We start from the raw sequence: 22,885 nt of genomic DNA, 5'->3' as shown, positions 1-22,885 counted from the left end.
GTCTAAGGTATCCATTGACCATCTGTGGATTTTGATGAATGATAATTTGTTAACTGTTGATATGATGGTTTTTTCAATATCTAGGATATCTTGGCATAGAGTGAAGAGGTGAGAATAAGGGTCTCTGAATAGGTGGCCACAGATCTTGCATCTGGTGTCTCTTTCGTGGTTGATACCTGGAAGTGATCTTGAGAAGAATCTGAAGAGGGTGTTTCTACCTTTTTGGTGAGAAATGCTGCGGAATTGGTTAATATAAAATTTAACAAGGAATTTTGAAATCTTCCAAAAAAGCTCCCTGTCCGGGAATTGAACCCGGGCCTTTCGCGTGACAGGCGAAAATCCTCACCACTAGACCAACAAGGACGATTTCTATGGATACTAATTTAAATCAGCTGAAGTGGTTTATTAAAATCCAATTCAAAAAAAAAAAAAAAAAAAAAAAATGGTTTATTAAAATTAATATATAATTACAATGATAAGATAAACAAATAAGAGATTAATAGTTTATTTGTATATTTAAGATAGTAAAGAAAAGACAATGATTTTTATTTAATATTTTTAGAGTATTTATATTAATATTTTGAGTAACAGGATTAGCCTTCTAAAGTCAGTTATTATTTAATATTATTTATTGTTAACGGCAAACCTTTTAAGTTGGTTATGACTAGTAACTGAATTATATTATGGTTCTTATGATTTCCATATTAATTATGTCAATACATAAATCCATATTAGTTTTAATATGGTGAATCATTACAATTCTAAAATTTTTAGCCTTATTTAAGGCTTTTTACACCAACTACTCATAAAAAAAAAAAAAAAAAAAAAAAAAAAAAAAAAACTACAAATAAACTCGAACACACTCTTTTTTTTTTTTTTTTTACCTGTGATCAGACCTTCAAGGAATGTCCTTGTGTCTTTTCGGCGGTGTTTGTTAAACGGTTTTATTTTTATTATTCAATTGTATTAAATTTTTTAAACTATATTATATTTTTTTTTTTTTTTTTTTTTTTTTTTTTTTTTTTTTTTACTACTACTTAAATTGGAAGAGGGTTCGGAGCTGCTGGGGTTTGCCAGGCTTTGTTGAATTTGTATTTGTGAAGATCTTGATTGGTGTTTTTTAGTATTGCTTCGTCGTGTTTGATTTTCTTTAGTGTGATGAATTTTTCAGTTTCGATGAGATTTAGTAATTCTGTTTCTATGTTCATTTATCTTTGGATGGTTTTGGTAAAATTTGACTCTGAATACACCCCAGTGTCTGTACATATCGTTGAGGGTTGAAGTGGGGGCTTTTTTTCTACTTAATTGCTCCATGTACCATTCTTGTAAGGTATTGTTGTTGTTGTTGTAGTTGTTATGGAGTAGCCTGTTCATGTACCAGATTTTGAATGCTATATGTCTTAGTTCTATATCCCATAATTTTATGCCTCCTTCTTTCCAATCTGCATATGCTCTGTCTATTTTCATCATAGTTTTGTATTTTCTCTCTTCTGTATATGTATTCTTAACTGAGGAGAATAAGAACCATCTGGTCATGTTATTGATTTCCTCAATTTGTTCTTCATTTAGATTATCCATGTATTGATGGTATGTTAATTTGGATAGAACGTATGTTTTGAGAATTGTCATCTTTGCCTTCATCGTTATTGCTTGTGATTTCCATTTGATTAGATTGTTTTTCATTTCTTGGATTAAAGTGTTGTATTTTGAATTTAAACCTGTTTTGGTGAAATTGAGGCCAAGATATCTTTCTGGGACTGTACTCTCTTGGAATGGTAGATCGTGTGGTTTATCTCCTATTGCTATCATTACTGTTTTCTCTTTGTTTAACGATGATGATGTTGCTGAGCAGTACTTTTGGATTTTAGTATTAATTTTCATTAGTTCTTCAGTGGAGTTTGTAAATGTTGCTATGTCGTCAGCAAATGCAGTGAGTTTTAATGATTTGGAATTTGGTAAAGTGAAGCCTTTGATTGTATTATCATTGATGATATATATTAGAAGTGGTTCTAAAACTAGAGCAAAGATTGTTGGTGATATTGGGTCTCCTTGTTTTGTTCCTCTTCTGATTGTTATTCCATTGACTAAAAATTCGTTGATCTTTATTTTGTTTTTAGTATCTTTGAGTAGGTTTAGTAGGATCGCTGTGAATTTTGGGGGGATACCAATATGCTCTAATGTTCTTGTGATACTCTTGTGGCTGATTGAATCGAATGCTTTGTTAAAATCGTAAAAGGTAATGAGTGTATTGTTCTTTCTTTTGTTACTTATTTCTATTACTTCCTTCATGATCTGAATATTGTCTTGGATGAACCTGTTTGGAACAAAGCCGTTTTGAAATTTGTTGATAATTTTACTGGTGATATCTAATAATCTACTGTTGAGAATTTTGCTTAAAATTTTGTAATCTGTATTGAGAAGGGTGATTGGTCTTCTATTTGAAATGTTTAGTTCATCTCCTTTTTTGAATATTGTTGTTATTACTCCTTCTTTGAATTTTGTGGGGATTTCTTTCTTATTTGTGAGGAGGTCGTTGAAAGCTATAGTCAATATTCTTGCTATTGAGTTGATGTGGTACTTGTAGAATAGTGCATTGATACCGTCTAAACCTGGAGATTTGTGGATACTTGAAGTTTTGATTGCTTTGGTCACTTCATGTATTCTTATCGGTCTGTCTATCTCGAGTTTCTTGATTAAATCAACGTCTACTTCCCATTTTTCTAATAACTTCTTGTGGGTTTCTTCGTTATCTTCTTTCTCTTCATATTGATCTTGATAGAATTCAACAAATCTTTTTGCTATGTTCTCTTTATCTGATATGGTCTTATTATCTTTATCTTTTATTTGGAATATTGATTTATCTTTGGCTCTGGATTTAAGGATACTTGTGAGGTATTTGCTTGGTGTTTCTTGATGCAGGTGGAGTTTTAATTTGATATCCCATGCTTTTACCTTTCTTTCTTCTTCTAATATTCTACTTATTTCTTCATTGAGTTCTTTTCTCATCTTTGGAATGATATCACTATTTCCAAGTAATTTGTGGATTACGTATTTTCTTTTGTTCTTTTCTTTCTTTATTTTGTTTTGTTCTTTTTTTAAATAATCTCTGATGACATTATTTTTAAATTTCGTCCATTCCTCCACTGATTTGATCTTATCTTTGTTCTTACTGATTAATTCTGATAACCCATCATGTATATGTTTGTTGTTGAGAATTTCTTTACATAATGTCCAAGGGAGTCTTTCTAGTTTGGTTGTTGTTGTTGTTGCTGTTTCTCTGTTGGTTTGTATTGTGATTGTGATGGGAAAGTGATCTGATTTGTTAAATACTGTGTTGTGGACTACCAGTTTTGAATTTTGGTTTAGTAGTGTTGGATGACAGTAGATTCTATCTAGTCTCTTCATTGATCTTGGAAATGTTGGAGTGTTTTCTTCAATACCAGTATCTAGTAGCATGTCTTGGTCTATTATTTTACGTAATTCAGTACCGAAGAAGCTGTTGCAATCGTGGTTGTTATTGAAGTCGCCTGCTATTATTTGATGGTTGATTGAATTATATTTTTTAAACAGTGATTTTGAGTTGATTATGAAGGTGTTTCTTTCAGATATAGTCGCTGGAGCATAGATCAATAATATGTTGATAGAATTAAAGGAATTGTATTTAATTGATAGTATTCTACCATCATCGTCTTTGAAGTTTATTGATATGTGGCCTTTTCTTGTATCTCTATTTTCTATTGCTATGCCAGTTCCTTTACCTGAACCATGATCTATTCTTTCAAAGTTGAACATTGTTTTGTGGTGGTTGAATCCATTGAAATTAGTTTCAGTTAGGAGTGCTAATTGAGTGCCAATTCTTTTTATCGTTTCTTCTGTTTTATTCTTAGCGTTGGTTGATTGATTACCTCTGCAGTTCCATAGTAATAATTTTAATTGTTCCATTATTTTCTAATACTACTGGCAATTGGAAACTTGGTACCATTGCTTGTAGTAATTTTATTGATAGGTTTTGTAGTAGTAGTAGTAGTAGTAGTAGTTTTGTTTAGGTTGTAGATTGTTGTATTGCTTGTTGGTAATTGATGTGTGGTTGTTGTTGGTGTGGTTGTTGTTTGTGTGGTTGTTATTGGTGTGGTTGTTATTGGTGTGGTTGTTGATGCATTAGTTGTTGGTGGAGTTGATGGTATTGATTTAGTTGTATTTGTAGTTGTTGGTTGTTGGTTTTTATTACTTGTGTTTTTTTTTTTTCTAACATCTCTTATTTCTTTATTGTTATATTCAGAGATGAAGGCTCTTATTGGATGCTTACTACCTTTTATAGCATCAATGTTTGTTTTAATGATTGAGATATCATCTTCTTTATTAAATTATAGTATGCATGAATATCTAATCACATCTGGTAGCATTACTATGTTGCATTCATCTATTAGTAATGGCTCCAATCCCCAGTTTTCTTTTACCATTTGATTGTTTATTTTTTTTATTATGTTTTTTGTAAATGTGTAAAAGTGGACATAGTGATATCCTGGGGTGTAAAGTATGAATTTTTGCAGTGGGAAATCTTCATACTTGAAAGTGCTGTAACACTCGTGTAATAATGTGAATTTTTCTTTTAGTATTCTACCGAATACTGTTATACCCTTTTGTCTTCTGACAATGTTAAGAGTACCATTAACTATGAAATTATCTATTAATTTTGTTTAATTACTATTTAATTCCAAGGTATGTGGGTAGAATAACCTTATTTGAATAGTTTTTTTATTAACTCTTCTTCGCCTAAGTTGAGTTCACCTTTAAGTTTATTTTTTTTTTTTTTTTACCTAAAAGCGGTGTATTGTTATATTTTATTACATTTTTAAATTTTTAGATTTTTAAATTTTTAAATTTTTATATTGTTATATGTTGATATTTTTGGTTATATTATGATTACTACTACTTGTTTTTTTTTTTTTTTTTTTTTTTTTTTTTTTTTTTTTATTATAGTGGAATTGGGTTTGGAGTGTTCGGGTTATGCCATGATGTGTTGAAGTTGATTATTAATTGGTCTCTGTTATTTAATTTGTATATTGTTTCATTCCTTTCAATCTTCTTTATTAAAATGAATTTCTCTATTTTAATTAAGTTGGTTAGTTCTTTTTCAATTAATGTTGGATCAAATGAGGGTGGAGTTTTAGATTCGTCTTGATTGAATAGTTTGTGACAAATTATTCTCCATAGTTGATGTATAATTATGCCGATTAAATTTGGGTAGATTCTTTCTTTTTTATTTGTTTTGCTAATATCTAGTGAATTGAGATCCCATCCCTTTAAGTTTATCGAAAAAATTCATTTTTTCTTTTTTACTCGAACACACTCAAATTGAGAATTTTTTTTTATAAAAGCATTAGTTTGTATTCAGAGCGGGAATCGAACCCACGACCTAATCCGTGTTAAGGATTCGTGATAACCGACTACACCATCCGAACTAATCGATATTTTTGAAATAAACTGTATTGCCTATATTTACCAAAATAACAATACTAAATAAAGACATATGTGTGAACCCTTAATTACTATTGTAATTACACACAAATATGAGTAGTAATAATATTATTAATTCTTTATTAATTTTATTTATATTTATATTTATATTTTAACACTAAATAATATTATATCTTTACACTAACTATGATTTAAACAATAATGATTTTTATTTATTTTATTTTGGCTTTTTATACTGAATTATTATTCTAAGAAACCTGGGAAGGATTTAAAGGTAATTTGTTATTCTGAATAACTGACTTCGGTTATAGATTGTTACTGTATATGGAAATCGATCTTCGGACAAAAACTTATAATAATGATTCTATAATTAATGTTGCTATTCGTTCGCTATTTTTACATTTTTTGAAAAAATAGCTCGTACGAATATTTTCAAAAAAATTAAAGAAATTAATAAAAATCAATTCAATCTTACCATGGTTTAGTACTGAGATTTAATAACTTTTATCATATTATAATAAATTAAAAATAAAATTATTTTGAAAAGTTCAAAAATTAAATACTATTAAAGATGTGAAACAATCCTTTGACTGATTAAAATTACATAAAATACAATTTTTTTTTTTATTTTTAATTTTTGGTCGGCCCTTTATATTTTTTTTTATTTCAATTATATAATTTTTTTTTTACTTTTTTTTAATAGTTTATAAAGTTTGGTCTTGTAAAGAAAGTTGTTGAAGTTACACTTGAAACAGAATCACAAGTTAAATTTAAAGTATTTAAATTAGAATCATTTGAAACTAATGATCTAGATGTGACATTTAATGATTTATTTGATAAGGAAATAACTGATTCTATAAAAAAAAAAAAAATAATGATTAGAATTTTGTTTTTTATAATTATTATATTTTTTTTTTTTTTTTTTTTTTTAGACACTTACTGAATAACATTTTTATATATATATATATATATATAGTTTATTTTTCTTTGTTTTTAGATTTAAATAATAATTGATTTTATAATTGATTTAATTACAAAAAAAAAAAATCTATTTATAGTATTTTTTTTTTTTTTTTTTTTTTTTTTTTTTTTTTTTTTTTTTTTTTTTTTTTTTTTTTTTTTTTTTTTTTTTTAATTACCCCACTACTTAATTCTTAGGAACAAGAGATTATATTTGTAAAATTAATATGTTGACATACAATATTAAAATAAATTTATGATCAAAGAGTATGATATCAACAAGTACAAGATAATGATTTTATAATCTTTTATAAAAAAATAATAATATTTTTTTTTTTTTTTACACTTTGCTAATAATAAATTCGAACATCATTGTTTATTTAATCGCCTCAACAATTTAATTTTTTTAAAGTTTTTAAAAATTAAAATTAATTAATTAGATTCTTTTCATTTATTTAATTTTAAATAATTAATATTCTCCACAAGCAGATTTAAATATGAATTTAATATTTTAACCAATTTAAATAAATAAAAGATAATTAGAACTTCAGAAAATAAAAAATAAAATAAAAGAAAAGAAATTATGAACAATTGTTTTTATTTATCTTTGATATTTTAAATTATAAAATGATAAAATAACTGTTAAACCAAACAATAGAATCGTTGAAACTTTAATAACTTTTGAAATAATTAATTTTAATCTTTCTCTTTTTTCTTTTTTTGATAAAACTGATGACGATGATGATTCCTTATTATTATTATTATTATTATTATTACTATTGTTATTATTATTATTATTATTATTATTATTATTATTGGTATTATTAATTTTTGTCTTATTAATTTTATTATTTGGTGAATTCTTTTTATCATTACCACAAGCACTACCACCAAACTTTAAAAATATAATTGATAATATTGTTTCCAAAATATGTTCACCATCCATATTTGGTATCGCAATTGCATTAAATGCAGCTAAACCAGCTGAAACGGGTATTAAATAACTAAAGAATTGATTAAAATACCATGGTAAATCCCAACCATTTAAAAATACAAATCTACTTTGATAATTATTAACAATAACTTTTTTTTTTTTTTTTTTATAAAAATAATAAATTAATGAATAAATTATATTAAGATATCTTTTTTTTTTTTTTTTTTTTTTTTTTTAATTTAGTTTAATTTAATTATACTTACAAGAATCCCATAATTGTTGAGCAGTACCTAAAAATGATAATTGTTCAACATTATCAAAATCTTGACTTAATAAATTAAGATGAAATATATGGTAATTGAATTGATTGAAATTGATACACTCTTTTTTTGATTTTGCACACTCTGATGGGGAATCAATACTAACAGGTACACATTCAACCAAAGTTGTCGCATCATTAATTCCAAAACATTCTCTTAATCGTTTATCATTATCAATTTGATTTATTAAATTAATTTTTTTATTATTTGCATTACTTAAATTTACATTTGTGTTATTATTATTATTATTATTAAAAACATTCTCTAAACATGTTATAGTATTTTGTGAAATACAATATGATCTAGTCTTATCCAATTCTTTATATATACATTCTACAAGATCACTCCTATTACTAATTTTACAATCATTAATTGATAAAATTTGATCACCAATATTTAAATTTCTTTCTAATAATGATCCCTATTAAAAAAAAAAAATAAATATATTAAAATAATAATAATAATAAAATATTAATAATAATAATAATAATTATAATATTTACATTCGGTATACCAGTAATATATAATTTATCATTTGAAATTTTATATAATGGTGATAATAAAAATGATGATGAAGATAATAATAAATAACCAATAATACATAAAACAACATTATGCCAAACACCACCACACTGAATTCTTAATTTTTGCCATAAACTAATTTTATCTAATTCAATCTATTTAATTATTTAATTATTTAGTTTTAGTTTTTAATTTATTTTATTTTTTTATTTTTATTTAAATAATAATGAATTTTACTTACATAATCTAAATTTACAGAAGCACCAGGCATTATAAATAAAAAGAAGAAACCTATACTATTAATTTCACATTTTGAAACATAGGATGCAATTGCATGACCTAATTCATGAATGATCATACTTATTAATACTGAAATTATTAGATACCAAGAATCTGAACCTTTCACATTAACACCCGGTACAATTGGACTAATAACTGGTTCAATACCAGTAGGTTTAATGAAAATAATGAAAAGATTATAAATCAATAATCCAATTGAAAGTGGTAACAATGATAATGATACCCAACTTCCAATTTTAAACCAATAATACCAAAATCTTTCATATCTTCCATTCGAAATTGATTTAATCATTGAATTTAATCTAGTCGTTGAAAAACCAATATAAAATAATTGAACACTTAAATTTGTTCTTTCTAAAAATCCATCTATATCAATTTGATCTTTATATTTTATCTATTTATTTATATATATATATATTTTCATTTTAAAATTAATTTTAATTAAAAATAATAATAAATAAAAAATAAATAATTAATAATACCTACATAAATTAATTTTAAAATTCCAAAAAATATAATCCATATTCCTATTACTTTAACCACAAATGAAAAAAATGGTGCTGACATAGGGTTATTTAATGCCTCCATTATTAATATTTTTACTATTAGCAATAAACTATTTTTAAGTTTCCAAAAATAATAAAAAAAAAAAAAAAAAATTAAAAAAAATTAAAAAAAATTAAAAAAGGTAATTTGTTTTATGTTGTATTATCGATATGTTTCGAATTTGTATAATAGTTTTGTTTTTCTTTATTTTTTATTTTTTATTTTTTTAATATGAATGACTGTACAAGAAAAACACAAAAAAATAAAAAAAAAAATAAAAAAAAAAAAATAAAAATAAAAACGATGGTCGAAATTAAAAAAAAATTAAAAAAAAAACAAATTAAAAAGTGTGATGATACCAAATTCCATTCTTGTTTTTTAAATATCGCCTGTTTGCATATGTATACAGTCATCAAATAATTTTCTTTTTCTATAAAAAAAAAAAAAAAAAAAAAAAATTATTATTTAAAAAATCTAAAAATAGAAAAAAATGAAATAAAATAAATTATTATACAAAGTAGTCAAAAATAAAAAATAAATAAAAAAAATAAAAAAATATCATAAACACGAAAACCTTTTTTTTTTTTTATAAAACTAAATTTTTTTTTTATTTAATAAATTCATTTGTCAGTGTGAAATATTTCAAGGATTGTTATCAGAGAAAAAAAAAACCTAAATAATTCAAAAGAAAAATATTAGTATTATTATATTTAAAGAATATTTAAATATTGGCCCAATAAAGGTATGAAGGGAGGATTAAATCAGAAATTTCCATTCAGCATGATTGATAAATAACTAAGAATAGCAAATATATTTTGATCATCATTTAAATTCCCCTGGATACCTTTTATTTTTTTTTTTTTTTTTTTTTTTTTTTTGGGCATATAAAAATTATGCTTACCTTTGTTGTTTGGGTTGGACAAAAAAAAAAAAAAAAAAAAAAAAAAAAAAATTTTATAGAAAGAAAAAAAAAACGATAAAAAAAAAAAAAAAAAAAAAAAAAGTAATTTTTTCAAAAAAAAAAAAAAAAAATTTTAATAGTAACGGGATCACTTTTTTTTTTTTTTGAAACTATTTTATTTTAACCAACTAAGTAAATCTTTTTCTCTAAATTTAGTTTTTTTTTTTTTTTTTTTTCCAACCAGTACTGTAATTGTGTAAAAAAAAAAAAAATTAAAAAAAAAAATTAAAACATTGCCTATTTAATAAATTTTTAATATATAGAATTGTTAATATTAATTTTTTTATTTTTTATTTTTTTTTTTATTTTAACACTCTGATGCCATAATAATATAATAAAAATTTATTTATTTGATACCGCAGCAGTTAAGATATTTTTTTTTTAATTTATTTTTTTCATTTTTTTTTATTTTTTTTTTTTTTTATTTTTTTTTTTCTCTTTTATTTTATAACATAATTTTTCATTGTCACACTACACAAATATAATAATAATAGTAATAATAATAATAATAATAAAAAATAAAAAAAATAATAATAATAAAAAAGTATCCCACCAATTATTATTTTTTTCACCCATCTTTATTATTATTATTATTTTTTTTACTTTTTACTTTTTACTTTTTTTTTTTTATTTTTTTTTTTTTTTTTTATTCTTTATTTTGGACTTTTTAAAATTGTAATATGCTTTCAAATAAAAGAATAAGTTTAATAAAGGTATTACCTATACCATCAAATAAAAAGAATGTTTTTAAAATAAATTGTAGTAGTAATACTACTATCATCACCACCTCCTCTACCACCACCACCTCGGGTATTAAATCCTATTCAACACATAATAGAAGTAATAATGATACTCACACTAGTAAAAGCAATACCATCGATCAACATCAGCAACAACAACCACAACAACATCAGAACAATGATAATAAACATTTATTTACCCCAACACCATTTCAATCATTGGTTAAAAATGTAAATAAACCCTTTAGAAATGATAAAGATCCTGATTATTTACCAACTCATCATAGTGTTTTAAATATGTCATTAGATCAACTAATTGAAATGTATAAGGTATGTTTTTTTTTTTTTTTTTCTCTCTCTTTCTGAATAGATTTTTCATAATTGTTCAAATATTAATTTTTTTTTTTATTTAAAATATATAATAAATAGAATAGAAAAGTTGTTGATCTTAGTCATGTACCAACATTAGATCCACAAGATGTATTTATAAATAGTGAATTAAAATTAGAAGAAATTGATGTTTTTGGATTTGATTATGATTATACATTAGCCAACTATGGTGATCAAGTTCAACATTTAATTTATGATTTAGCAATGTCACATTTAGTTGATGAACAAAAATATCCAATGGCTTTAAAAGAGATTAAATATGATCCAACATTTGCAATTAGAGGTTTACATTTTGATGTAAATCATGGTTTATTAATGAAATTAGATTATTTAAATAATATTCAAGTAAGTGTGTATATATATAATAATTATAATTATAATAGTATGCAATATTAATATTTTATAAAAAAAAAAAAAAAAAAAACGAAACACAAATAGGCAGGTGCAATTTATCATGGAAGAAGACCATTGACAAAAGAAGAGGTAATTCAAATTTATGGATCAATGCAATTGAAAAGACTTTATTGTGATAGTTTTTTAAAACCAATGAGTGATATATTTTGTTTACCAGAAGCTTGTTTAATTGCAAATACTATTCAATATTTAACAGATCATAATTTAGCATTTGAACCAAGAATCATTCATGAAGATGTTACTGCAGCTGTTGGTAAAGTTCATTTAGGTGGTGGTTTACATAATAAAATCATCTCTGATTTTCCACTTTATTTAAACAAACATCCATTATTAGGTGAATTTTTATTAAAATTAAAATCACATGGTAAAAAAGTAAATAATAATAATAATAATAATAATAATAATAATAATAATAATAATAATAATAATAATAATAATTTTATTATTTATTAAATTTAATTTATATACTAATAATTTTATTTTTTTTTTTATTTTTTTTTTATAGTTATTTTTATTAACAAATAATTCATACTTTTATGCAAATCATGGTATGAAATATTTATTAAATGATCAATTGAATGGAAAATATGAAGATTGGACAGATGTATTTGATGTGATTATTACAAAATGTGATAAACCATCATTCTTTGGTAAAGGTAGACCATTTAGAATGTATCATCCAGATTCAGATAGATATGATTGGAATGAAGTTAATCATTTCGAACCAAAGAAAGTTTATGTTGGTGGAAGTTTAAAACAATTTACAAATGTCAGTAAATGGCGTGGTAGAAGTGTAATGTATTTTGGTGATCATCTTTATTCAGATTTAGTTGAACCTTCTCAAAAAGAAGGTTGGAAAACTGGTGTTATCATTAAAGAATTGGAAGTTGAAGTTGGTATTCAAAATTCCCCAAAATATAGAGAACAATTAGCTGAATTATTACAAGTAATATTTATTTTATTTTTATTTTTGTTTTATTTTTTATATTTAATGTTAAATCATTATATTAATTTTTTTTTTTTTTTTTTTAAAATTTAAAGCTTGAAGATGTTATTAGAAAATGTCAATTTTTTTCAGGTGAAAAGAAAGAATTATTTTTAGAACAACTCAAAACAGAAAGATATAAAAAACGTTTAGCATTAAAAGAACCATTCAATGCAAATTTTGGTAGTTTATTTAGAACTCATACAAACGCAACAATATTTGCTTCATCCCTTCAAAGACATGCCGATATTTATACTTCAAAAATTGAAAATTTAATTTCTTACCCATTAACTGCCAGTTTGATACCGAGCAGAAATTATCTCCCACACGAATTCAAATTAAATTAAAAAAAAAAAAAAAAAAAAAAAAAATCAAGATATTGGATATTTTTTTTTTTATAGATCTAAACCAGATTTATTACAGTCATTTCACAAAAATAAAGACCTGGGACAAAAATATTTTTAAATTTAATTTATTTATTTTATTTTTTTTTTATTTTTTTTTATTTTTTTTTTCCAAACAGGAGGAAAATCTGGAAATATTATTTTTTTTTTTTTTTTTTTTTTTTTTTTCATTTGGTATATATTTGGCAAACATACCCCCACAAGTCATATGACAGATATCCAAGAGAACTTTTCGAGGAATGATGCAGAAGTGGCTAAATCCAAAAGATGCAATAAAAGATCTTAAATGCAACGATTGTATTTTATTACGAGTAACCAATTAAATTAAAATATTTTGTATGGTAGTAATTATCCATGGATAATTATCATGGTGTTGTAAAAATGTTAAAAAAAAATAAAAAAAAATTAAATTAAAAAAAAATAAAAAATGAAAAAATTTGAAAAAAAAAAGATTTAATTTTTTAACAACCCCATTTTTTAATTTTTTTTTTTTCCACACAAAAAAAATTCCTCTCGATTGAATTTTTTTATTTTTTTATTTATTTTTTTTTTTTGAAACTTTTTTTATTAAAATAATTAAATTATTTTACTAATTAGCAAAAAAAATGGATAAAGAAAATCAAATAATTAGATCAGTTTGGGGAAATAAATATATAAGAGATTTAATTTTTTTTTATCTTAATTTGTATAATAATAATAGTAATTATTATAGTTTTACAATTGAAAAATTAAATAATTATGTTTATAAAAATTATTTATTCGATGTTTCATTAAATAGAGGTGGTTCACATTTAGAAGCTGGTGATTTACCTTCAAGTATAAGATATTTGGAATTTTTTGGTAGTTATAATCCAATTTTACAAGAAAATTCTTTACCAGATTCGTTGATTAGTGTAATTTTTAATAGGAGATTTAATCAACAATTAAATAATAAAATTATTAAAAATGGTATAAAAAGCATTGAATTCACTGGAATATTTAATCAGTCATTGGGGGGGGTGGTTACCAAAAAGTCTTGAAGTTTTAAAATTAGGAGAATCTTTTCAACAACCGATTTTACCAAATCAACTTCCAGAAGGATTAATATTTTTATATCTTGATAATACTTATCAAAGTACCATTATCTATGGCTCAATACCAAATTCAGTCCAAAATTTAAGATATACTGTGGAATCATTTAGTAAAACCAAAGTTCCTGTTTCAACTACAAATCTTGAAGTAAGAGCCAATGTTGATATTAAAGTTGGTATGATTCCTCATAATGTTACAAATATTAAATTTGGTGATTCGTTCATTTGTAGAATTGAACAATTTGCACTTCCGCCCTCAATTAGATCAATTTCATTTGGTGATAGTTTCAATAAAGAATTAGTTGGTAATATATTACTTTCAAATATTGAATATATTAAACTTGGTAAATCATTTCAATCTCGTATCGATATCCCTTCAACTGTAAAAACACTTAAACTTACAACTAATTACAATGACAACTTTGGTTCCCCTCTTAGTGGTGATCCATATCATTTCTTTTTTTATGTAACTAATTTAAATGAATGTTATTCTTTAACAAATTTGGAATTAGGTAGAAGAGATAACCCAAATCTAGAAAAAATTATTTTCCCCAACTCTTTATCTTTAACAACTTTAAATTTGGGTGGATATAAAGGGAATCAATTATCAAAAATACCATCATCAGTAACAAATTTAAATTTAGGATATTATTACAATTTTCCAATTGAAGAGAATTCTTTACCTAAAAATCTTAAATCACTTAATTTTGGTGAATCTTTTGATAAACCAATTAATTCTAATCTACTTCCAAAAACTTTAAGAATAATTTATTTCCAATGTCCAACTTTTAATCAAAATATTTATGAATTACCAAATCAATTACCATTATTAAAAACAATATATTTATCTTCAAAAAATATTAGTTTTATAAATACTTTAGATACTTCCTTTTATTCAAAATATATTAGGGTTACTGATGAACAATAATTAAAATTAATTGTTCTTCCCTTAAATTTAAATAAATAAATAAAAAAATGTTTAAAATTAAAAAATAATTATTTTATAGTTAAAAAATTTATTTATTTGATACCGAGCAGAAATTATCTCCCACATGTGGATTTAATTAAAAAAAAAAAAAAAAAGATTTCGATCATCTTTGATTTTTTTTTTTTTATAGATTAAACCAGTTTCATTTCATAAAAAAGAACTTGGGTAAACATTTTTATTTTATTTTATTTTATTTTTTTTTTTTTTTTTTTTTCCAAAACAGGTTGGGAAAATAGTTTTTTTTTTTTTTTTTTTTTTTCACACAAATTAAAATCCTTTTTTTTTTTTTTTTTTTTTTTTTTTTTTAAAAATTATTAAAAAAATTAAATTAATTACATAATGGAAAAAGAAAATCAAGTAATTAAATCAGTTTGGAGGAGAGCAATATACATTCAATTTTATTTTTTTTATTTTTTATCTTAATTTAATTTGTATAATAATAATAGTAAATATTTAAGTATCAGATAACTATTCAAAAAATTATTAGGGAAAACACACAAAAATAAATTAAAAAAATTAAATTATATGATAAACTTATTTTATTGTTAATGGGTTTAATAATTAAATAAATAAATTAAAAGGGAGGTTGTTGATTGTAATAATTTAGATAATTAGAAAAATTGAATTTTGAGTTAAGTCGGAAAGATGATATAAATTAAAATTCAATTATCAATTGATTTCTATGTTTAATTATGAGCTGCAGGTGATTTACTTGGGAAAACAACTATATAAGGATGGATACAGTTATAAAAACATTTATCCAATACTTCTGAACAAGCTTCGATTTGCACTGAGATATCTGGTGAGTCAAAACCGGCAACACATAATTGGTAACTTTCTTTACAAACTTGTTTACATTTGGTATTGAAAATTGAACAAAATGCTCCCGAGGTGGCAATTGATAATAAAAGTACAATGAGAATTATTTTATTCATTTTTGTTTTATTTTTTTTTTTTTTTTTTTTTTAATTAGAAAATTGAATGATAGAAATTGGTATAATGTTTAAATTAAATAATAAAATAAAATAAAAAATTTAAAAAGTATTTATATTAAAATAAAAAAAAAAAAATTAAAATTAAAAATGGATAAAGTTATTAATTTTTAAAAAAAAAAAAAAAAAAAATTGAATAGTAAAGGTGCACCCATCTTGAAAACAAAAGAAGATGAGCGATTCGATTTGTTTTTCCATAATTGTTATGAATATGATGCCAATAATTTTAAGCTCCTATGTTAACTGAACAAAGAAAAAAAAATAACTATGATAATGGGTATAAAATGTAATTATAAAAAGGTAACTTGCCAATACTTACATTTTATACCCATTTTTTAAAATAATATTTATAATATATGAATTCCATTGGTTGTTTTAAAATAAAAAAAGTAAAATAATATATATATATATTTATTTATAGATTATACAGATATTTTTTAAATGGTGGGTGAAAAAAAAATATTAGATTTAAAAAAAAAAAAAAGATTAAAAAAAAATATTTTATTTATTATTTCTTTTTAATTGGGCTATAATTTAAAAAAAAAATAAAAAAAATAAAAAAATTGTTTTCTTTTCAAAGTAATACATTCGCAACTCCTTTTATTAATAACGGTTAAAAAAATTGTGATATATACAAAGCGATACACATTCGCAATTCCTTTATTAATAATAACGGTTAAAAAAAAAAATGAAAACCATTATCGAGTGGTTACCAAAAGGTCTTAAAGTTTTAAGATTAGGGGGAATCATTTCAACAAATAAACTTCCAGAGGGATTAATTTTTTTATATCTTGAATGCCTATCAAAGTACGATTATCTATGGTTCAATACCAAATTCAGTTCTAAATTTAAGATAAACTGTGGAATTATTTATTGAAACCAAAGTTCCAGTTTCAACTACAAATCTTATAGTAAGAGTGAATGTTGATATTAAAGTTGGTATAATGTTACAAACATTGAATTTGGTGACTCATTCAAAAGTCAATACAACCATTGGCACTTCCATCCCCAATTAGGTCAATTTCATTTAATGATAATTTCAATAGTAATTTAAATGATAGTAGATTACTTTCAAATATTGAATATATTGAACTTGGTAAATCATTTCATTCACCTTTTGATGTCCCTTCAACTATAAAAACATTTAAACTTACAAGTAATGTTAGTGGTTTCTTTCTTTATAATGCCGATTTCAATGAATGTTATTCTTTAACAAATTTAGAATTTGGTAGAAGTGATAACCCAAATTTAGAAAATAATAATTTTCCCAACTCTTAATCTTTAACAACTTTAAATTTGGGTGGACATAAAGGAAATCAATTAATATTAATCTTCTTCCAAAGACTTTGAAAATAATTTATTTCCAAGCCAAATCAATTACCATTATTAGAAACAATATATTTATCTTTAAATAATATTAGTTTATAAATACTTTAGATCCTTCCTTTTATTCAAAATATATTAGGGTTACTGATGAATAGTAATAAATTACTAATAAATTAATAAAAAAAAAAATGTTTAAATAATAAAAATAAACTAAATGAAATTATTTTTTAATAGATAAAAATTTATTTATTTTTTTTTTAAGTACATAATAATTTATTATGTTGATGCGCTTTTTTTTTAATGATATATAAACTATAAATTAATGTTAATATTTAAAAAGTAAGAAAAAAAGTTAGAAATTAAAAATTTTAAAATTGGAAAAAAAAAAAAAAAGATAAAAGATAAAAAGAAAAGAAAGAAAAGAAAGAAAAGAATAAAAAATGGTTGATATAGTAATTATTAATGATCGATGACGACGATGGACTATAAAATAATAATTTTTTAAAAAAAAAATATTTTTAGACACCTATCCCCTCTCTCCTGTATAAACACTTTATGACACATTAAACCCCTCTTTCTCCTTTTTGACTATATATTTTTTTTTTTTTAAAAAATTATTATTTTATATTTTTTTTTTTCGTATTTTTTTGTTATTTTTTTTTTTTTAGATGTTTTTGGTTTTTTTTTTTTTTTGGTAATTTATAAGTATATATGATAGGGTTTGGCAGTTGATTGTTTATTCGAATCTACCACGTTTGTTACCGAAACCACCACGACCACCGCTACCACCACGACCGCCTCCACGACCACCACCGAAACCACCACGACCACCGCCGTTACCAAAACCACCACGACCACCACGACCGCCGCCGAAACCACCACGACCGCCACCACGACCTAATAAATTAATAAAGAAATTTAAAAATTAGAATTTAATAATTAAAAATAAAATATTTTTTTTTTTAAAAAAAAAATACATACCGAATGATGATGATCTACCACCACCACGTTGACTTCTTTCAACTTGAATTTCACGACCTTCGAATTTAGTACCAGTGAGTGCAATAGCTTTTTCAACGGCATCTTCAGAGTCGAAGCTGACAAAGGCGAAACCCTTTAATCTACCAGAATCTTCATAGACTGGTAAGGAGACACGACTGATGGAACCACATTTAGAGAAGAATTCTTTAACGAGGGTTTCATCGACAGTGAATGCAATATTTCTACAGACGATTGTGGTTGGTTCACCTTCACCGTCGGATGGCTTGCTATTGGCACCATTGATTCTGAGACTACCTTGACCGTTGAAGTCTTTACCGTTGTATGTGATGGCAGTATCTCTACCCTTTTCATCGGCAAAAGTGATGAAAGCGGCAACTCTTTGTGGGTTACTATTTAAGATTTTAATGTTTGAAATGTCACCACATTCAGAGAAGTATTCCTTTAAGTCGTATTCAGTAACACCTGATGGTAATTGACCAACAAATACTTTTAAGTCATCATCAGTTTTGGTATTGCTTGATTCATCTTTGGCAGCTGATTCCTTTTTGGTAAAAGTGCTCTTTGATGAGGATGAACCTTCACCAACAACTTTTAATTCATCTTCTGATTCTGATTCTGAAGATGATGAAGCATTGTTTTCCTCACTTGACTCAGTTTCTGATTCAGATTCTTCCTTCTTTCTTTTTTTACTTTCGATAGCTTTTTGATCTAAAATAATTTTAAATTTTAAAAAAAATAAAAAAATAAAAATAAAAAAAATTAATAAATAAATAAAATAAAATTTTTATTATTATTATTATTTGAATAAAATAAAATTAATTTTACCTTTGGCCATTTTTATATATCTGTATCTCTTTGAGTGTGAGTGTAGGAAATAATAAAAAAAAAAAAAAAATTTTATAAAAACGAGGAAAGTTACCAAAAAAAAAAAAAAAAAAAAACTTTTTTAAAAAAAAAAATAAAATAATAATTCAAATTTAAATCAATTTTTATAAAAAAAAAAAAAAACGAAAGACGTTGAAAGATATTTAAAAAAATTATTTCCAATTTAATTTTATTTATTTTTAATTTTATTTTTTTTATTTTTATTTTTTATTTTTAATTTTTAAAGTGAGTAACGACCTGGATCATTTAAGAAATTATTTAAATATTTAATAGTTTCTTTTTGATTTGTACGAAGGGTTTTGATTAAGTCAGTTATTGAAACTAGACCGATAACATTGATACAATCTTCATCGACTACTGGAATATGACGGAAACGTTTTTCAGTCATTAATTTCATTGCTTCGACAACACCAACTTTTGAATTAATTGTAACAACTTTTGTAGTCATTGCATCTTGAACCAAGGTTTCCTTTGAACTTTTACCCATTAAAGCCACTTTTCCAAGATAATCACGTTCTGTGAAAATTCCAACCAACGAACCATCGACTTCGGAAACCACCAATAAGCAACCAATACCATGATTATTCATTAATTTAATTGCGTCATAGATTGTGTTGTTGGATTTGACGTAAATGATTTGTTTTTCTTGTTTTTCTTTTATGATATCTCCGACTTGAGTATCACCAAATGCAAAGTATTCCGTCGATTCTTTAATTGCTTTGGTTGCGATTGGGTCATAGTCATATAATGATTTCTTCATATAACCACCTTTTTCTTTACCAGTGTCATAATTTAAATATATTTGACTCTTTATTGAAAGATTATCTGAATTATCCTTAGCACTAGTTTTATTATTACCACTACCTTCTTGTTTTGTACCATAAAAAATTTTATTTGATTTAGAATTATTAATTAATAACAATTTACTACAACTACTATAACAAGTTGTAGTTTTAATTAAATTATTTATTAATTTTGATGAATTATTTAATTTAAACATATTTATATATATATTTATATATTTAAAATTTATCTTTTTAAAAAATTAATTTAAAAAAAAAATAAAAAAAATAAAAAAAATAAAGAAATTAAATTCATTTTTTAATGTGTTTTTTTTTTTCATTTTTTCATTTTATTAGATCCCTTTTTTTTTTACTTAAATAGTAAATTTCAAAAATAAAATTAAAAAAAAAAAAAAAAAAAATTTAAAAAAAAAAATTAAAATTAAATTTTTTATTTTTATTTTTATTATTAAAAAAAAAATATAATACCCAAAATAATAACAATAAATTAAATTATATAGTATTTACAAAAATATATATTTAATAAGCATAATAATAATATTATCTTTTATCTTTTATTTTTTATTTAATTTTTAAAATTTTTTTTTTTTTTATTTAATTTCTAAAATTTTTTCAAAACGCGTGGAAGTGACACAACACACATTAAAAAAAGTCAATTATTTTTTTTTAAAAAAAAAAAAAAATAATTTTATTTTTTTCATTTTTTTTTTTTTTTCTTATTAAAAACTAATTTAAAAAAAAATTTTATTTTTTTGTTTTTTTTTTTTATTTATTTATATATTATATTTTAAAAATATAATATAGGTTTAGATAATAAAAAAAAATGGTGTTAGCAGATTTAGGTAATCAATTATCTTCAGCATTAAGATCATTAAATGAAACAACCATTGTAAATGAAGATACAATTAATCAATTATTAAAAGAGGTTGGAAATGCATTAAGTAAATCAGATGTTAGTATGAGTTTAATCATACAAATGAGAAAGAATATAAAAGATAAGATTAAATTGGATCAAATGGCAGCAGGTTTAAATAAGAGAAAGATAATCAAACAAGTTGTATTCGATGAACTCATTCGTTTATTGGATCCAGGTGTACCATTATGGAAACCAACCAAAGGTAAATCAAATATAGTAATGTTTGTAGGTTTACAAGGTGCTGGTAAAACCACATCTGTCACTAAATTAGCCTATTTTTATAAGAAGAAAGGTTTTTCAACTGCAATCGTTTGTGCTGATACTTTTCGTGCTGGTGCATTCGACCAAGTACGTCACAATGCCGCAAAGGCAAAGATCCACTACTATGGTAGCGAGACTGAGAAGGATCCAGTCGTAGTAGCACGTACTGGTGTTGATATCTTTAAAAAGGATGGAACAGAGATCATCATCGTCGATACATCAGGTAGACATAAACAAGATAGTGAGTTATTTGAAGAGATGAAACAAATTGAAACAGCAGTCAAACCTGACAATTGTATTTTCGTTATGGATAGTTCAATTGGTCAAGCTGCATACGAACAAGCAACAGCATTTAGAAGTTCAGTTAAAGTTGGTTCAATCATTATCACCAAAATGGATGGTAATTCAATGGGTGGTGGTGCAATCTCTGCTGTTGCCGCCACTAATACACCTATCATTTTCATTGGTACTGGTGAACATTTAACAGATTTAGAATTATTCGATCCTTCAACATTTGTTAGTAAACTTTTAGGTTATGGTGATATGAAAGGTATGTTGGAAAAAATTAAAGAAGTCATTCCAGAGGATTCAACTTCATTAAAAGAAATTGCTCAAGGTAAATTCACTCTTAGAAGTATGCAACAACAATTTCAACAAATTATGCAATTAGGTCCAATTGATAAACGTAAGTTTTTTTTTTTTAAAAAAAAAAAAAAAAGAAAAAGAAAAAACAAATATATTTAATTTTAAATAATATTTTTTATTAATTTTTTTTAAAAAAATAATAAATTAGTTGTACAAATGATACCTGGTATGAATCAATTACCACAATTACAAGGTAATGAAGGTGGTTTGAAATTAAAAGCATATATTAATATATTGGATAGTTTATCAGAAAAAGAATTGGATGGAAAGAAACCAATCACACAAAAACGTATTATTACAATTGCTCAAGGTTCAGGTAGACATCCAAATGAGGTTGTAGAATTATTGGAACAACATAAAACATTTGAAAAACTTATTGGTAAAGGTGGTCCAGGTGGTGGTTTGGGTAGTTTGATGGCAGGTAAAGGTGGTCCAAAGAATATGGAACAAGCAATGAAACAAATGAATGCTAATGGTGGTATGCAGGGTTTAATGAATTCACTTAAAGGTATGGGTGGAATGGGTGATCTTGCAAAAATGTTTGGTGGTGGTGGAGGTGGTGGCGGTGGTATGCCAAGTATGGGTGACCTTGCCAAAATGATGGGAGGTATGGGTGGCGGCGGTAGAGGAGGTGGTGGTATGCCAAATATGGGTGACCTCGCCAAAATGATGGGAGGCATGGGAGGTGGTGCTGGTAAAGGTGGTCAAAATGGTTTCCCTAATCTTGACTTGGATTAAATTTAAACTTTAAAATACAATTTTGCGACCTATTTATCATCATATTTTATAACTCTATATCCTAACAACACTTTTATAATGTATAATTCCAAACAATTTCCAAACTCAAAAAAAAAAAAAAAAAAATAAATAAAAAAAAATAAATAAAAAAAAATAAATAAAAAAAATTTAAATAATAAAATATAATTTTATTTGTATTTATTTTTATTTTTCTAAATATAATTTTATTTGTATTTATCTTTGTCTATTTTAAAGTTTGGCTTTTTTTTTTTTTTTTTTTTTTTATTTTTTATTTTTTTTTTTTA

The 22,885-nt window shown here is 23.9% G+C and overlaps 11 protein-coding genes and 3 non-coding genes across 14 annotated transcripts; 4 read left to right on the top strand and 10 right to left on the bottom strand.

The window, feature by feature from the left end:
* Positions 1-291: 291 nt before the first annotated feature.
* Positions 292-363, bottom strand: tRNA-Asp-GUC-8. The gene has a single exon. It is a non-coding gene; the product is annotated as a tRNA-Asp (tRNA).
* An 804-nt stretch (positions 364-1,167) lies between these two features.
* On the bottom strand, positions 1,168-3,792 carry DDB_G0275943 (hypothetical protein; the record flags this gene model as incomplete). Its single annotated transcript, XM_638558.1, has 1 exon — positions 1,168-3,792. The coding sequence occupies one exon, from the start codon at positions 3,790-3,792 to the stop codon at positions 1,168-1,170; it is 2,625 nt and encodes an 874-aa protein (XP_643650.1).
* A 149-nt stretch (positions 3,793-3,941) lies between these two features.
* On the bottom strand, positions 3,942-4,416 carry DDB_G0275941 (hypothetical protein; the record flags this gene model as incomplete). Its single annotated transcript, XM_638557.1, has 2 exons — positions 3,942-4,351; positions 4,392-4,416. 2 exons carry the CDS (start codon positions 4,414-4,416, stop codon positions 3,942-3,944), a joined length of 435 nt encoding a protein of 144 aa, XP_643649.1.
* A 972-nt stretch (positions 4,417-5,388) lies between these two features.
* Positions 5,389-5,462, bottom strand: tRNA-Val-AAC-7. Its single transcript has one exon. It is a non-coding gene; the product is annotated as a tRNA-Val (tRNA).
* A 712-nt stretch (positions 5,463-6,174) lies between these two features.
* DDB_G0275705 (hypothetical protein) lies at positions 6,175-6,428 on the bottom strand (the record flags this gene model as incomplete). The annotated part of the gene is made up of 2 exons (XM_638556.1): positions 6,175-6,332; positions 6,419-6,428. 2 exons carry the CDS (start codon positions 6,426-6,428, stop codon positions 6,175-6,177), a joined length of 168 nt encoding a protein of 55 aa, XP_643648.1.
* A 611-nt stretch (positions 6,429-7,039) lies between these two features.
* On the bottom strand, positions 7,040-9,102 carry mbtps2 (membrane-bound transcription factor peptidase, site 2; the record flags this gene model as incomplete). The annotated part of the gene is made up of 5 exons (XM_638555.1): positions 7,040-7,521; positions 7,636-8,113; positions 8,196-8,369; positions 8,456-8,908; positions 9,001-9,102. 5 exons carry the CDS (start codon positions 9,100-9,102, stop codon positions 7,040-7,042), a joined length of 1,689 nt encoding a protein of 562 aa, XP_643647.1.
* A 717-nt stretch (positions 9,103-9,819) lies between these two features.
* On the bottom strand, positions 9,820-9,889 carry sno17. The gene has a single exon. It is a non-coding gene; the product is annotated as a C/D box snoRNA (small nucleolar RNA).
* An 812-nt stretch (positions 9,890-10,701) lies between these two features.
* Positions 10,702-12,897, top strand: DDB_G0275467 (hypothetical protein; the record flags this gene model as incomplete). Its single annotated transcript, XM_638554.1, has 5 exons — positions 10,702-11,091; positions 11,191-11,496; positions 11,590-11,937; positions 12,071-12,511; positions 12,607-12,897. 5 exons carry the CDS (start codon positions 10,702-10,704, stop codon positions 12,895-12,897), a joined length of 1,776 nt encoding a protein of 591 aa, XP_643646.1.
* Positions 12,898-13,559: 662 nt separating this feature from the next.
* On the top strand, positions 13,560-14,952 carry DDB_G0275465 (hypothetical protein; the record flags this gene model as incomplete). The annotated part of the gene is made up of 2 exons (XM_638553.1): positions 13,560-13,902; positions 13,988-14,952. The coding sequence occupies 2 exons, from the start codon at positions 13,560-13,562 to the stop codon at positions 14,950-14,952; spliced, it is 1,308 nt and encodes a 435-aa protein (XP_643645.1).
* A 746-nt stretch (positions 14,953-15,698) lies between these two features.
* Positions 15,699-15,947, bottom strand: DDB_G0275463 (hypothetical protein; the record flags this gene model as incomplete). The annotated part of the gene is made up of 1 exon (XM_638552.1): positions 15,699-15,947. The coding sequence occupies one exon, from the start codon at positions 15,945-15,947 to the stop codon at positions 15,699-15,701; it is 249 nt and encodes an 82-aa protein (XP_643644.1).
* Positions 15,948-16,692: 745 nt separating this feature from the next.
* Positions 16,693-17,282, top strand: DDB_G0275461 (hypothetical protein; the record flags this gene model as incomplete). Its single annotated transcript, XM_638551.1, has 2 exons — positions 16,693-16,811; positions 17,066-17,282. 2 exons carry the CDS (start codon positions 16,693-16,695, stop codon positions 17,280-17,282), a joined length of 336 nt encoding a protein of 111 aa, XP_643643.1.
* A 784-nt stretch (positions 17,283-18,066) lies between these two features.
* On the bottom strand, positions 18,067-19,167 carry DDB_G0275459 (RNA-binding region RNP-1 domain-containing protein; the record flags this gene model as incomplete). The annotated part of the gene is made up of 3 exons (XM_638550.1): positions 18,067-18,227; positions 18,312-19,040; positions 19,158-19,167. The coding sequence occupies 3 exons, from the start codon at positions 19,165-19,167 to the stop codon at positions 18,067-18,069; spliced, it is 900 nt and encodes a 299-aa protein (XP_643642.1).
* Positions 19,168-19,437: 270 nt separating this feature from the next.
* DDB_G0275457 (hypothetical protein) lies at positions 19,438-20,217 on the bottom strand (the record flags this gene model as incomplete). Its single annotated transcript, XM_638549.1, has 1 exon — positions 19,438-20,217. The coding sequence occupies one exon, from the start codon at positions 20,215-20,217 to the stop codon at positions 19,438-19,440; it is 780 nt and encodes a 259-aa protein (XP_643641.1).
* A 626-nt stretch (positions 20,218-20,843) lies between these two features.
* srp54 (signal recognition particle 54 kDa subunit) lies at positions 20,844-22,580 on the top strand (the record flags this gene model as incomplete). Its single annotated transcript, XM_638548.1, has 2 exons — positions 20,844-21,882; positions 21,991-22,580. The coding sequence occupies 2 exons, from the start codon at positions 20,844-20,846 to the stop codon at positions 22,578-22,580; spliced, it is 1,629 nt and encodes a 542-aa protein (XP_643640.1).
* Between the last annotated feature and the right edge of the window lie 305 nt (positions 22,581-22,885).

This window comes from Dictyostelium discoideum, assembly GCF_000004695.1.
Source record: "Dictyostelium discoideum AX4 chromosome 2 chromosome, whole genome shotgun sequence".
Classification (NCBI taxonomy): Eukaryota; Evosea; class Eumycetozoa; order Dictyosteliales; family Dictyosteliaceae; genus Dictyostelium; species Dictyostelium discoideum.
This window is presented reverse-complemented; position numbering and strand designations above follow the sequence as displayed.